General features: G+C 42.1%; 1 protein-coding gene and 1 long non-coding RNA gene across 3 annotated transcripts in view; one reads left to right on the top strand and one right to left on the bottom strand.

Moving 5' to 3' along the window:
- LOC147579554 (uncharacterized) overlaps positions 1-14,880 on the bottom strand; it is a 386,247-nt gene that overhangs the window by 343,978 nt on the left and 27,389 nt on the right. The gene's annotated exons all lie outside the window — the stretch shown is intronic.
- NET1 (neuroepithelial cell transforming 1) overlaps positions 1-14,880 on the top strand; it is a 60,802-nt gene that overhangs the window by 38,686 nt on the left and 7,236 nt on the right. The window contains exon 1 of one of the 2 annotated variants that reach the window (XM_025930375.2): positions 8,148-8,421. The exons of the other annotated variant lie outside the window; for it this stretch is intronic. Coding sequence (XP_025786160.1) covers positions 8,329-8,421 — 93 coding nt within the window. The 5' untranslated portion in view covers positions 8,148-8,328. Of the gene's footprint in view, positions 1-8,147; positions 8,422-14,880 lie in introns of those variants that run through there. 2 annotated transcript variants of the gene reach the window in all.

Genomic DNA, 14,880 nt, shown 5'->3' with positions numbered 1-14,880 from the left:
CCCGTACATATCCTTCATACCCGCGCTGTCGCCCCTCTTTCCACGGGCCTCTTCCGGAAGCACCACGATGGCCCAGGAGAGACACTTGTTGGTATGCACAGGATAAATCATTGTGTTTATCTGGTGCCTCTGAGGCACTAACATAAGACAGAGATCCCCCCACATTGTGCACGCTTCCTAGGCCCATTTATATGCCTCTTTTCCAAAATTTCTTCTCTCAGCATTTTTAATCTTGCCCTTCCGCGCCCCTAAGCAATTAGCCAGGCCATTCACTACTACTCAGGAGCCTGTGTCTGTCTGTACTTCATGCCCTTTCTCCCTCCGTTGAAGTAGACGGCCAAGTAAACTGCCTACAGCTCTGCCTGCTGGAATTGTTTCCCTTTACTGCTGTGCCTCAGGATTGTCCTTAATCAAGCACCACCCTCAGCTACCCACCCTCCCCCCACCACCACCAAATGAGGAATTGAAGGGGTAATATTGGTGTGATGTACCAGGACCGTCAGGGACATCTATGTAATTTACCTACGCCCTTTGGTCTTGTTCAGGCCTGGTTCCAAACAGACCGTTCCATCACGTAATAGGTTGCCACCGTACCTGCCCAACCTTGTGACTTGGTAGACTTGACCCTTTTCATTTTGGGCATGTCTGATTGCATCAGTCTCCTGATGTCCCGTGGGCGGGTCCTCCGTCTTTACTAGGGCTGCTAGCACACCAGGAGCACACGTGGTTCCCTGCCATGGAGGGCATAGCCTCGCTTCAGCGCCCTAGGGCTCTGTGTTGCAGTTCTTTTCCTGCCTTTGTCTCCCATGGAGACCCCCGGTTCCATCAGACGTGCTGGGTCACGTAGCCTGTGCAGCAGGACAGCTCGCCCCACAGCCTGGACCCCGCAACCGAGGCTTCTTTTGCCCTGGATTCCACTCAAAACTGAGCATTGAGATTATTCCATTAACAGGTCAGAGCGGAATTCCCAGATGCAGCAGATGTTTCCTCCAACAGATAGAATCCTACCTGTTGCTTTGCCCCTTCTTAGTGCCAGGGAATGCAAGGTACAGCAACTTGTTCTTTACCGTAGAGGGGACATCCCAGAGAGCCTCAGGCCATCGGACCTATTACAACTTTTCGAATGTGGCTGACCCAGAATTTTCATGGCATACATTTGACTTCCCAGGGTGTCCAGAATACTTGCCATTTTCTGTTCACCAAATCTTATTTGTATGATGTCATCAGTTTACGACACTAACATGATGTTCTGTGGATAGCAAGTCCTTTTGGACTCTGGGACAGAAAAGTTAACAGCCTCAGGACATGAAATACAAGCTGCTGTCCTTCCCACCATAAAAGCCAGTTACATTTTATCCTCCTTACTAATGGGAATTGAAAAGAACACATTGCGGGGGAGGGGGGAGAGAAGAACCCTCAGACCAGATCAATAGCCATATGCCAAATGCTAGACGATGTGTTGATCTGTTCCAGTCAAGGACCTACATCTTGCACGACAGCTAAGGTTAAAGCTACCACTCGAGTTAAGTTTACGGTAGTCCACTGTTGGCTGTCTCAATCCATCTCACTGAAGAAGGCCCATAGATTCGTTGAATGCAAATGTAGTGGAAACTATCCCTCCTGCCTGCTGTAATTTTGATGACTACCTCTGCATTTTCCCTTGGTGTGCAGCATTGTTTCTATTTATTATCTTGTCCCAGGGGTAGGGGATAGAATTGTCAGGGGCTCCCACTTGGCCCTTCCCACCATAATGGTTCTGAGAAGATCTTGGAGGTCACCAGCTGCTTTGTCAAAGCTCTGAAAGCAAGTAACAGAAGCCAGCAGACTCAACAATCTTTACCGTTGCCCCCGATGTAATAGTTCGTGTTCCACCACTGCTTCACCACCCCATCTCTACCAATCAAAGGCTGTAGTCCTTCTCGCCATTTTACTAATGAGGGACCCCATTGCAGAATCTCATTCTGTGTGTCTAATCTCTAGGGCCAGTCTCAGTATTGTGTCCTAGCCGGGGTTACCTCCAGAAATCGGCCTAAGACGTGAGCTCATTGACCGTCTATTTTGAGGTGTGGTCCCAGGGAACAGAAGGAGGCAGTTAATGCCAAGTGTCTATAATTAAGCTGGTCACCACTGTGGGCAACTGAGGCTTGACTGTGCTAGAACCTTCTGAAGAGCCATGTACGATACACTGCAAAATTGTCTTGTCAAGGGACTGAAGGGGGAGCTTTTACTCACCAGCTCCTGTGCTCCATTAGTCACTGGATTAAGTGGGGTGTTAATTTCTCACACGTAAATGCCACACACCCCAGCATCCAGGAAGCCCACAGTGGGAAGCAGGAGCTGCCTGGCGCAGCTGGTTGCTGTAATAACGAAGTAAAAGTGGGCCGAGGGGACAGGGGCCTGGGCACAGGACATGGTACCATTTGTCTTTAGGTTTTGGCTTTGCTGAGTTTCAGGGGGCAATGAGAAAAATCCCACTCAACATCCTGTTACACAAGCATAAGTGATCTTACATTATACTGGAAGTTGTTTGTTATCCTGTGTACTTGAGATCAAAGTCACCAGTAACAGCACCAATACCGCATTTTATTTGCTGTTTGTATTGTTACTGCAAAAAAGAACCATGGTTTTGGTAATAGCAAACTCCTTAGCCTGAGATTCTGTTTATAGTCTTTCTAATAGGATAAAGAGCTGAATTGGTCTTTTTCTGAACCAAGTTCTTAGTAAAGCTTGGATACAGTTAAATTTTTAATCCAAATGATTTTTTAAAACTCAAATCTACATATAAATATATTGCTAATTTCTTTCATGCTCATCTAGTCCAAATGGAACTGCCTGTTTTGTTATTTTTGGCTGGTTACTAAATATTTTGGAACTCTTGTTTTTTAGAAGTTCCATTTCATATTTGAATCAATGCTTCCTTTTTTAGTAAGATTTAAGGTTCTATTTTTAACTGAGCTATTTTTAGTGAGAAACTAGTAAGTAGCTATTTGTAATGTTGAATTCTAGAGTTGTAGAGTGGAACATAGTTTTTTCTGTTTCATTTTTTTAATGTTTATTTTTGAGAGAAAGCGAGTGCGCGCATGAGTGAGCAGGAGTGGGGGAGGGGCAGAGAGCGAGGGAGACACAGAATCTGAAGCCGGCTCCAGGCTCTGAGCTGTCAGCACAGAGCCCGATGCGGGGCTCGAACCCACAGACCGCGAAATCAGTACCTGAGCCAAAGTTGGATGCTTAACTGACTGAGCCACCAAGGTGCCCCTAAAGTGAAACATAGTTTTCTTATATTTAGAAAAAGCCCTTAAAATATTTCTTGTGAACTGTGGAAACTTTTCATACACTTAAATGACTTTTAAACGCATTTAATTTAGTAACATAAAACATGAGAGCTACGGGCTGAAGAAACAAATTGTACTGTTACCGTATTTATTTACAGATAAGATTGTTTATGTAGTCATCTATAGAAGGTGTTTACAAACATAATTAAAAAGCTGAAAAAACAAGTGGGTTGGCAGTTGCATTTCACGATATCCCATGCAGAGGGCAGCAGAGAGCTAAGCTATTGTTTTCTCTTTCCCATAATATGGCTTTCCTGGCCTAATTTCCAATTGCTGGTTATTATTCCAGACAAAAGTAAGTGAAAACAAATAATATCTAGACCCAAAAAAAGTAATGATTATTCTTCAGCTGTAATTAATCTAAATTCCAGAATTCTGATTTCACATGAAAAGGAGGAAAAAAGGTAAGTAGCCTTTTTCCATACAAGGGAAGCAATGTTATCTTTCTCTTTACCTTCTTCATATTTTAGGAAAGAAAGCATTGAAGGCTGCCTACAGGCAGGAGAACAGAGCTTATAATTATAACTGGTCTGTAGAAACCTGTATTCTCATTAAAAACTGATATCTGTTACAAAGCTGCATTATTATTTCTAGAAAACTCAGTTTTTAAGTTTATAAATTCTAGATTTTCCACACAAAGAAAAGACACTTAACCAATCTGTGCTTCAGTTACGTGATATGTAGTATTTATAAATCATACTTTGGGCGCCTGGGTGGCTCAGTCAGTTAAGCATCCGACTTCAGCTCAGGTCATGATCTCACAGTCCATGAGTTCGAGCCCCGCATCAGGCTCTGTGCTGAAAGCTCGGAGCCTGGAGCCTGCTTCAGATTCTGTGTCTCCCTTTCTCTGACCCTCCCCCATGCATGCTCTGTCTCTCTCTGTCTCAAAAATAAAGAAACATTTAAAAAAAATTTTTTTAAATCATACTTTAATAAGATCCTAATAACATTATGAAACAGTTGAAATAGGATCTCTTCTAAAACTTAAGCAACTGGAACTATTTTGCTGTCTTTTTACTTGCCTGCCTTGTTATAAAAAGGCTCTAAGGCAAATAATGTCTCAATTGTTTTATGATTTCCTTCTCTGTAAAATGTTGACATTTATATCACAAACATCGCCTGGGACTAGTTGCCCAGCTCCCAGAGGACGACCAGTTCCGGCCTTACATGCAGCGTGTACCACACGTGTGCTCGTGGCAGGACATTTCCAGTCTCACCTGGAAAGTGGGTGACAGGAGCTGCGAGACCAGTTTCAAGCCTGTCCAGCCATTGATTAACTCTGCAACTTTGGGCAAGTTTCGAAACTGTCAGAGTCCCGGCTTCCTCCATCTGTAAAATGGTTCTCATAACACATACTTCATAAAGCTGGCGAGGTAAGATTGTGCAGGAAACTCCTGGCACGGAGTAAGGACACAAGTTTCCCTTCTCTTGTTTCACTGCCGTTCTGCAGTTTCCTCCTAAAAAAACTGAGGAGGATGAGTCAATGATCTCAAAGGACCTTTTCAGCCCTCTGATTTCGGGGAGCATTGTTAAGAGTCCAGAGTCTCTCTGGCTCATCACTCGGCGCGTGTCGAACATCTCGTGTTCATTGTTGCTTTTTTAGATGCTATCTACAGTTGTCTAAGTTATATTTAGATCACAACCCTGAACATTCGAAATGAAACAAAGATTTTAGAGTTGGTGAGCTGGGATTTTTGTGCTGTGACTGTCACCGTTAACTCCCATTTGGCTCCTGTAGGCTTTCTATTTTTACATTTATGAGACTTCTCCCTTTATATCTTGGGTCCTCAGCTGCAGGAGAGAAATGAGAGGAATCTCTTCTCATTATCTTGGCCTTACCTCTGTCAGAACTAGACAGAAAAACAGTGGAGAAAGATGTCAGGGAAGAGACCATGAGATCACCCTCGCAGCTTCTTTCCTAACTGTCAGCTGTGTGCAAGCCCCGTATCCCCTTATGAGGCTCAGTGACCATCAAGTTTTGGCCTCGCTTGCATCATTTTTGGGCCAACGTAGCCAACGAAACCAGACTGCTGGGTTCTAGCCTGGCCCCTCTCTAGCTCTGAGAGCTCGAGCAGGTGCGTGTTGCCCACAATCACTCGGTGTTCCACTTTCATGCTGCATGGTGCTGTCTGCACAGCCGCTCCCGAGGCCAGCTACGTCACCCACACGCGTGATCAGGGGGTCAGGTAACGAAGGGTAGGCGGCGAAATATTCGCAGTCACCATTAGTTTTTTAAAAAGGCTCAGAGCCAAAAGATGAATTATCATCATCTTGAACACAAATTACATTGGTGTTTGCAGAGAGAAGACCAGCACTGATGCCTCCTGCAGCCCTTCGTGGGTTGTTTTCTGCAGATTGTCATCATACGTGGTCTGTGCCGACTATTTCTTCTGCTCTCTTCACTCTTCAGCCTCTGTAATTGATCTCCTGTCCTCAGCCCACTGAACCAGCACACTCGAGGTCCTCATTAAACACGTCAGTACCAAATCCATGAGTCTTTTCTTACCCTTGTTAACCTTTTTGCTCAATGAACACCTTTTCGTCTGCTGGCATCTTGTTATGTTTCTTTTCTGCTGACTTTTCCTTTTGCAAAAGTCTTCTTCCCTTGGCATTTCTCCAAAGTTGGATCCTTGGGCCCTTGTTCTTTTTGTCCAGATTTTTTCTCCCAAGCATCTCATTCACCCATAGCTTCCACTCTGATCCCTGTGTATGTGACTCCCCAGGCTAAATCTGCCCTCTGGCCTCTTCCAAGTCCTTGTCCAGCAGTTCCAAGTCCTAGCTCACTTTTTTCATTTCTTGCCCCACCTCAGACTCAGATCTAAAATGAAAGTCCGAATTCTCTTTCAGAGCTCATTCTTCCTCATTTCTTTATATGCATTAACTGTTACCTCTCCTAACTTTAAAATTGTAGGCACCTCTGACTTGTGCGACATACCCTTTTCCTTTCCCACTGTCCCTGCCTTAGCGCCAAGTTCTTGATACTGGATTGTGCTTTTTGCATTATGTGTCCAGTCATCTTTCAAAGCCTGTGAAATGCCAGCTTACAATTTAACTTTCAGTATCTGTCACCTACTCAGTAAAATCCTCTGCTCATCCCTGTTTACCCACAGCCCGTGACCACAGTCTGGGTGCTCACTCCTTCATGCTCTTTTGGGAAAGCCTTGCACTTTTCCCTTACCTGGACCTGGGAAGAACATAACATGGCCTTCCAGGTACCACTCAAGTAACATCTTACAGCCTCTCCTGTAGCATCTTTCCCAGCCCCCTCTCCCCCCGGAAAACTGCCAGAAGTGATTCTCCTGAACTCCGTGGCACTTACCAGCTAACTGTACCACTTCGAAATTTTCTCAAGCTTTTATTACTTATCTCTTTGTGTAGGCTAGTTTTATATAATGGTCTGCTAGTACTTTAGAGCAGATGTGAAACCTACTTTTTGTATCCCCCACATAATCTAAAATAGTGCCTTCCACATAGATTGCTCAGACTTCTCTCGTCCTAATAAATCCTAAGAATAGAATTTTTTTTTTTTTTTTTTTTTTTTTTTTTTTTTTTTTTTTTTTTTTTTTTTTGCAAACCACTGGCATCATCTTCATAGTAGCATCTAGTTAAGATAAAATCCTACCTTTCAAGATAGAATACAGTGCTTTCTGTTGAGGAAGAAAATCTTCTTAGCACACCTACCAAACCATCATAAGCAGTGCTTTTCCCCAGAGGAAAGGATTTCGACTACAAAGTTGGAGACTGTCACTGGCACGTGACTTAGGGCAAGTTAATTCACCTCTGCGAACCTCCTTGCTCTGTCTGTAAGGTGCAAGACATTTTAAGTAGCTCTCGTGAGTTTTTTAAATTTCTTTAAATGTTTATTTCTGAGAAAGAGAAAGACAGAGTGTGAGCAGGGGAGGGGCAGAGAGAGAGGGAGACACAGAATCTGAAGCAGGATCCAGGCTCTGAGGTGCCAGCACAGAGCCTGACACGGGGCTCGAACTCATGAACCAGGAGAACATGACCTGAGCCGAAGTCTGACGCTTAACCCCTGAGCCACCCAGGTTCCCCAGTCTTGTGATTCTTTTAGGACTATATCAAGATCAGTTAATTCAGAATAGAGAAGGACCCTGCTATTAGAACGAAATCACCTTTTTTTTTTTTTGTATTTATGTTAGAAAACATGTTACACAGATACAAAGTTTTTAAAACATAACAGAAAAAAAATATCTGCCTCCAAGTCTGAGAAATGCTGAACTTTAACATCTTTGGTGGCCCAGTTCTTTACCCATCGCCCTGTGGAAGAGTTACGTTAGGAACGGAATGAACTGAAGTGTGCTCACTGCCAGTCTTAACAAAAAATGGTGGCAACTGGTGGAAAAGCTTAATCTCACAGTTTTGAATATGCTTGCACTAAAAGGACCCTGAATAGTCAGGCTTTTCTTTGGTATATGCACTTAACTCTGAATTACAGTTTTCTTACTTGAAGTCGTCAAGTTGTCCATACTGAATTCCTTTCTAGGAAATAGGGTTTACAGGAAAAATATCCCTGTCTGTGGCTAAGTCCTAGAGTAGGTAACGTAGATCAGCAATTAGTTGCCCTTCCGGGATGCTTTTTAAATCAGGAAAAGCCTTCCATTAACCCAGTTTCCTTGAACCTTCCCGTCTTACTGGAGAAATTCCCAACCTCTTAGAAAGCTCTCTCCTGCGCAGAGAAAAGGGAGAAGCCTAGGTGCGCCCAGCAGTCAGTTAACTGGGGTCACGTGGCCGTAGGTGCCCGCCCACCGGAGCCGGTCCGCGGTGGGCCCCGCCCCCGGAGCCTGGAGGTCCGGGCGCCTGCTCGGTGCCGCTGGCAGAAGCAGTCGTCTCCACCGCCGGGACGGGCCTGGGCAGATGGCTGCCTGGGGGTGCCGAGCACTCGGAGGACCAGCCTGTGTGCCGGAGTAGGGCTTCGCTGTAGGGCTCGCTCGCATGTGGATTAACTCCAGAGGTTTTAGGGGATACTTGGGAAAGCATGGTGGCTCATGATGAGATTGGAGGTCTCCTGCCTATTAAAAGGACTATCCGAGTCCTGGATGTTAGTAATCAGTCCTTCAGAGAACAAGAGGTAAGACCGAAAGAAAACTTAAGCCAGAGGAATGTTTTCTGATTCCACGGAACTTTTAAGATTTTTAACGATATGATTTTAAACTTAACTTTTGATCTGAGTGTTGAAATACGTGATTTTTATGCAAGTGGGAAACGCGTCTGGCTCTATGGCTTAAGTTTAGAAACTACTGTGTGGATAGGTTTAGATGCAGCACAGCTTGAGTGTGCACAAATTTCTACAGAAAGAAAAAGATTGTGAGTGTGCACGCTGCTAAATTTGGTTAAATTGGTCGCTTTTCTGATGCTTAACACATTGTTCTTTTTAACTTGCAGTTAGATTACCTAGTCTGAGGAACTGCTTTATAGGGTAAAAGGAAAATAAGAATCCCTTCCTTGCAAGTTCACACTCGTGAACAAATTGCAACCAAAATGCTATCAGACCTAGTGCTTATTTTTATTTTTCTTTCCACATCTAATAAATTTGTGTGCAGTTTTTTGTTTTGTTTTTTGTTTTTGTTTTTTTTTAGAAAGAAAAATACGTTAGAACATTTAGACCATTGAATCATTACTTAGGTACTTCTCCCCTCTTAGCTTTAATCGTCTAAAGTCACTGTGGTTTTTAACAGTCTTTATGAACATTTATCAAAATAAATCATGATTTTCGTGCCATTTTATTTAATTTTGACAACTGATTTAATCTTACATGGATATTCTATTTATACTGGTTACTACAATATATATACTGTATGGTATATATACTGTCTTCTCACTTACGTGATAGAAATAGTGTTCCTGGGGGCGCCTGGGTGGCTCAGTCGGTTGGCGGTTGTACTCTTGATCTCAGCTCAGGGCTTGCTCTCAGGGTGATGAGTTCAAGGCTAGCTTTGGGGTGTGGAGCCTACTTTAAAAAAAAAAAAAAAAAGAAAGAAAGAAAAGAAATACTGTTCCTGTACTCAATTAACTATATACTACCTTTTTTTTTTTTTTTTAATGAGCAGCAGGCAAAAGTTTATTCTAGCCTAAGATAAGATCACAAAGTAAGAATAGTATGAAAGCTCTCTTTACAGAGAGGGGGCATTCCAAAGCGATGCCCCAGTTGACTATATACTTCTTGTCTCAATTGTGATAGTTTGTGGCTGTGTACTTCTATCAGAACTTACCAAATTATACATTTTAAATATGTGCAGTTTATTGTGTACCTCAGTAAAGCTGTGTCTCATGCATACACCTTGTGGTAGTTAAAATAGCTGCCCACTTCAGGAATTGTGTTTTTGTTTGGTGTACTTTCAGCTTTGGTGTTTGTTATGGTTTTGGTTTTCGCTTTTATGTTTCGGTTTTCTCAAAATGTGTAAGCATTTCCTTTGAGTAGAGCAAGTCCTACAGGGTCATCAGTGTAAATACTGAAACTGATCGTATTTCGGACCATCAAGAACTAGCCTTTTTTGTTGGTATCAGACACTGGCCATGTTACTGGCACACCTTTATTCCAAAGATGAAAAACAACAGGAGTGTTGTCAGGTTTTTAATACTAGCAATAACAGCCTTAAATAAATGATTAAATTTGACTAAAAAAATTTCTATTACTAAGTAGAAAGGGAAGAAATCCTATGTGATCATAACTCTTTTATCTTTTTATAAATAATTTTTTCTTTTCAGTTTTCTTATTTTAAAGCTCTTGGCAAATAGAGGAAAAGGTTATTCATCCAATAAACCAAACAAATAAACCCAGATTTAATACTTTTTTTTTTCTTTTTAACTATGGTTTTGTTTTTTTGTTTTTTTTAAGTAAGTGCGCCCAGTGTGGGGCTGGAACTCACAACCCCAAGATCAAGAGTCACACGCTCTACCGACTGAGCCAGCCAGGCGCCCCATACTGTATTTTTTTTTAAGTGCCTTGATTTGGTTGACGGTGGAAGAGACCTTTCTATCCTATCCTCTTTTGTGACATCATTAGTAGAAAAAAACCTTTCTCCAAAAAAAAAAAAAAAAGACTGAGTTCACAACAGAATTTTTCTATGTTTTTGCTTTTATATGCAAGATACATCTCAGTAAGAGACTTCAAATCCATCTTAACAATTTTCTGTTTACAACTGGGTTATTAAAATAAATTGATTAAAAACTCAGTGTAAGAGTAGATATCCTAAAATAAAAGAATGCATGCAATTGCCTGGCTAAACTAGATAGTCTGGTTAAAACCTAACCTAAATAAACAACATAAATTTATGTTTGAGGGTATTGGGGTATTTTTCCATTTCAGTGAACTTTGGCCCTGATGAGAGGTTGGCTCCAGTAGAAAGCTCTTGAGTGTATAAAACTTGTTGGTATTCCTTGTTTATTCGCGTAGATTTTCAGATTGTCTTTTGAGGAGGGTGCATAGTTTCCCCATCTGCGCTCATTCTTTAAGCTTTTTGTATTCACTGTAACACTGTTAACAAACAGCACTCCAGAACAAAAATAACAGTAGTAACGAAACCATTATGTAAGCCTTATTTTGAGTGATGGTAAGAAAGGTAAGACCCTACCCTCTCTTCCTTCATCACCTCCGAACACTGGGCCTGCTTTCTGTGTGTGCAGAGCGGCGCACGTGGGTGTAATACCAGTTCTCGAAAAACTTGGTCTTTGAAATAGTTTTGTGACAGTGCACATGTTTAGGTTCTTAATAACCAAACCAAGATCATTAAAATGGTTCATCTGGACCTCTAAAGAAAAACTCCTTTTGGTTATAGCTTACATAGGCCAAATCCTATGTTTCTAAAAGGGAGGTTTTTGTCCAAGCCTTCAGGGTGACCCTATAACATAATAGAGGAAGGTCTAATCCATATCACTTTTCCACAAAAGTTTTCTGTATGTTTTTCTCAAATACTGTATGTGTATCCTACAACCAGAAGTGAGCCATATTCAGCGTTACGACTTTACATTTCAGCTACACTTTATAAGTTACTAAAATTTTTCATACTCTTGAAATACGTATGTTAAAAGTTTGTGTTGTGTCTCCTAAATATTTATCATCTATGTCCTTTTAGTAAGGCAGTAAGGCCTTTACTTTTGGATCCCCAGAAACATGTGTGAAAAGTACAGAGGTGTCCTCCCCTCCCCGCCCCCCACACCCCAACCCGTATTTCCTGATTTAGTGCCGTACTTACAGGGACGTTTGAAGAGTCTCCTACTTGAGTGACTGAGCTAGCCTGCACTCTTACCAAGACATTTTAGATGAGGTAAACTCAGGAGACTACCATATCCTCTGAAGATGTCACATCGATGGCCTTCTGAAGGGCTGTAGAACATACTTAACCAACACATACTGCTTCTGCACATTAATAACTTGCCACCCTAAATAGACCACGTAAACAAAATCTATATCAATTTCAGAAAGATGCTTTAGATATATCTACATTTAATTATCTGAATCTAAATTCTGTAGTTTAAACCTTAAATACCACATAATTTTGAGTTCCTAGGAAATTAACAGTTGAACATAACTGATCCTATAAAGAAAAGGATTTTTTATCATTACCTTGATGTTGTGTAATAAAATAGATACCAAAAATCTTTTCCTCCCATCCGAACTAACTCTTCTTTTCAAATTCATTGGGAAGAGCACCTTCCAAAGACGCTTTAAATTGAAATTAAATATTTTGTGACTTAGCAGAAAGTCAACTTTGTTCTGCTTTAAACGGGGAAGAGGAATTAACCTCTGTTTCCAAGAAGGAACAGAACTTTCTGACAGCTGCTTTGTTTCTAGTTACCATTGGCCTGTCTTACTTTGTGAGGAGGTAATTATATCTCTGTTCAAACAGAAGACTCTTTGTGCCGTCTTCACTAAATGGAAAGGAATGCCTCGTGCAGGACCTTCTGTCGTGCATGTGTCACTTGAGTCTTGCACAGATGTGCGTTGGAAAGGCGTTCGCACATGTCCTTGGCCTCACAGTGCGTCTGTCATTTTCCTACATATCTTGAAGGTTTCTTTTTTAGTGCATTTAACATTTGCACGTGAGTGGTTTTGTATTCAAAGTTTTACTTTAGGATTAATTCTTTTGGTGGGGGAGGGTCGGTTTACAACACTACCTCTTCCGTCCTTCAAAGACCTGCCCTGATTCTCTCCACAGCCTCCTCACTCCATAAGTCACGCTCCCTTCTGGTACGTGTGTACCTGTGCATGTGTAGCTGCGGGTGTATACTGCGGGAGCTGGCTCAGGTCTCCTTGCCTCACTGAATATTCAAATCATTGAAGCTTCTTTCTGGAGGATTTTGACTCTTTCTGCCATTTTGTTCTTCATTTATACTAAGGGAATTATTTTTACTCCATTTTCTGACCCCTTACTTTAGTCATATCAAAGAATTTTTAGAAAGAATATTCATCTGCCCTTTTTATTTATTTATTTTTTTTTTAATTTTTTTTTTTTCAACGTTTATTTTTGGGACAGAGAGAGACAGAGCATGAACGGGGGAGGGGCAGAGAGAGAGGGAGACACAGAATCGGAAACAGGCTCCAGGTTCTGAGCCATCAGCCCAGAGCCTGACGCGGGGCTCGAACTCACGGACCGCGAGATCGTGACCTGGCTGAAGTCGGACGCTCAACCGACTGCGCCACCCAGGCGCCCCGTCATCTGCCCTTTTTAAATGCTAATTTTTAAAAAAAATTTTTTTTTTCAATGTTTATTTATTTTTGGGACAGAGAGAGACAGAGCATGAACGGGGGAGGGGCAGAGAGAGAGGGAGACACAGAATCGGAAACAGGCTCCAGGCTCTGAGCCATCAGCCCAGAGCCCGACGCGGGGCTCGAACTCACGGACCGCGAGATCGTGACCTGGCTGAAGTCGGACGCTTAACCAACTGCGCCACCCAGGCGCCCCTTTAAATGCTAATTTTTAAGTGTTGTCTTTATCTTTAATTTTAATTTTATTTTCAAGTGTGTATTTAATCGTATGTCCTTCTGAACTGTCAGCAGTTATTTTGTCAAGTGTGCCACAATTGTCAAAAGCACCAAATACAAACAAATAATTACACCCCTCAGACATGAAAAAGCCAGAGCTGTGGTATGATCTGATGTCCTTTATTTCAGTACCTGTATGAGTCACCTGATGGTATGCCTCCATTTTCCTAGAAGTAAAGTGAGAGTAATACAAGCTGTAAAAAGCCTTGAGATCCTTGAATATCAAGTGATGTTTGCTAACCTATTACAAACAATACATGTAGAACAATAAATATTTCTTCTAAAATTGTATATATTTTTCCTTTAAGTGAATAAATTGTTTGAGAGCGAACCTAATTATTCCAAAATCCCAGTGTTTGTGTACTAAGTGGAAATATTTCTCAGAATGTTAGTAATAGCAGAAATTTCATGTGTTCCAGGCCCCGTTCAAGCCATTTAAACATATCTTACTTACTCTTCGTAACAACTCTGGGAGAGAAGGTCTAACATGAGCCCCGTTTTACAGATAAGAGAACTGAGGCCCAGGATATTCCCTAGCAAGTGCCGGAGCAGGCTTTGGACCCAGTCCGTCTGATTCCAGAGCCCGAGTGCCCTCCTAACCACTGTCCTGCCTCTGCTTGAATACAGGGACACTCTGCCTTCAGAGTTGACCCTTTCCAGGGCAGAGATGTTTATTTAGAAGCTAATCCCTAACTGAAGTATTTAAGAATGAAATGATACAGTGTCTGGGATTTGCTTTAAAATAGGTGAAGCAAACTCTTATATCGAAAACTGTCAAAGCTGAGTGATAAGCACGTGGGACCATTATGCTGCTTTTCAGTTTTGTGTATATTTGAAATTTTTCATAATAATCAGGTACTTTTTAAAAGTGACTGTAGGGGCGCCTGGGTGGCGCAGTCGGTTAAGCGTCCGACTTCAGCCAGGTCACGATCTCGCGGTCCGTGAGTTCGAGCCCCGCGTCGGGCTCTGGGCTGATGGCTCAGAGCCTGGAGCCTGTTTCCGATTCTGTGTCTCCCTCTCTCTCTGCCCCTCCCCCGTTCATGCTCTGTCTCTCTCTGTCCCAAAATAAATAAACGTTGAAAAAAAAAAAAAATTTAAAAGTGACTGTAAATGAATTAAACTAAAAAGTTCTATGGGATTCTGGAATCTAATTTATTTTAGTTTTTCTTTTGTTAATGATAATATTCTGTTCTCAAGGTGATACTCACCTGGCCTTTCTCATGCCCTTTATTTTTTCATAATTTACTGTTACTCATTAGTGTTCTTAGCATTTTAACAATAGAGGACAACATTCAGGACACGCCTGGGTGGCTCAGCCAGTTGAGCGTCCAGCTCTTGATTTCGGCTCAGGTCATGATCCCAGAGTCATGGGATTGAGCCCCACGCAGACTCCACGCGGAGTATGGAGTCTGCTTGAGATTCTGTCTCCCTCTGCCCTTCTCTTATGCACACTCACACACACACATGCTCTCTCGCGCTCTCTAAAATAAAATAATAAACTTTAAAAAGACCACATTCATTTCCAGAGTTCCATATTGCTGCGTT

This window comes from Puma concolor, chromosome B4, assembly GCF_028749965.1.
Source record: "Puma concolor isolate L17-30 chromosome B4, mPumCon1.1.hap2, whole genome shotgun sequence".
In the NCBI taxonomy this organism is placed as follows: Eukaryota; Metazoa; Chordata; class Mammalia; order Carnivora; family Felidae; genus Puma; species Puma concolor.
The sequence above is the reverse complement of the archived record's forward strand: the minus strand, read 5'-3'. Positions and strand labels throughout refer to the sequence as shown.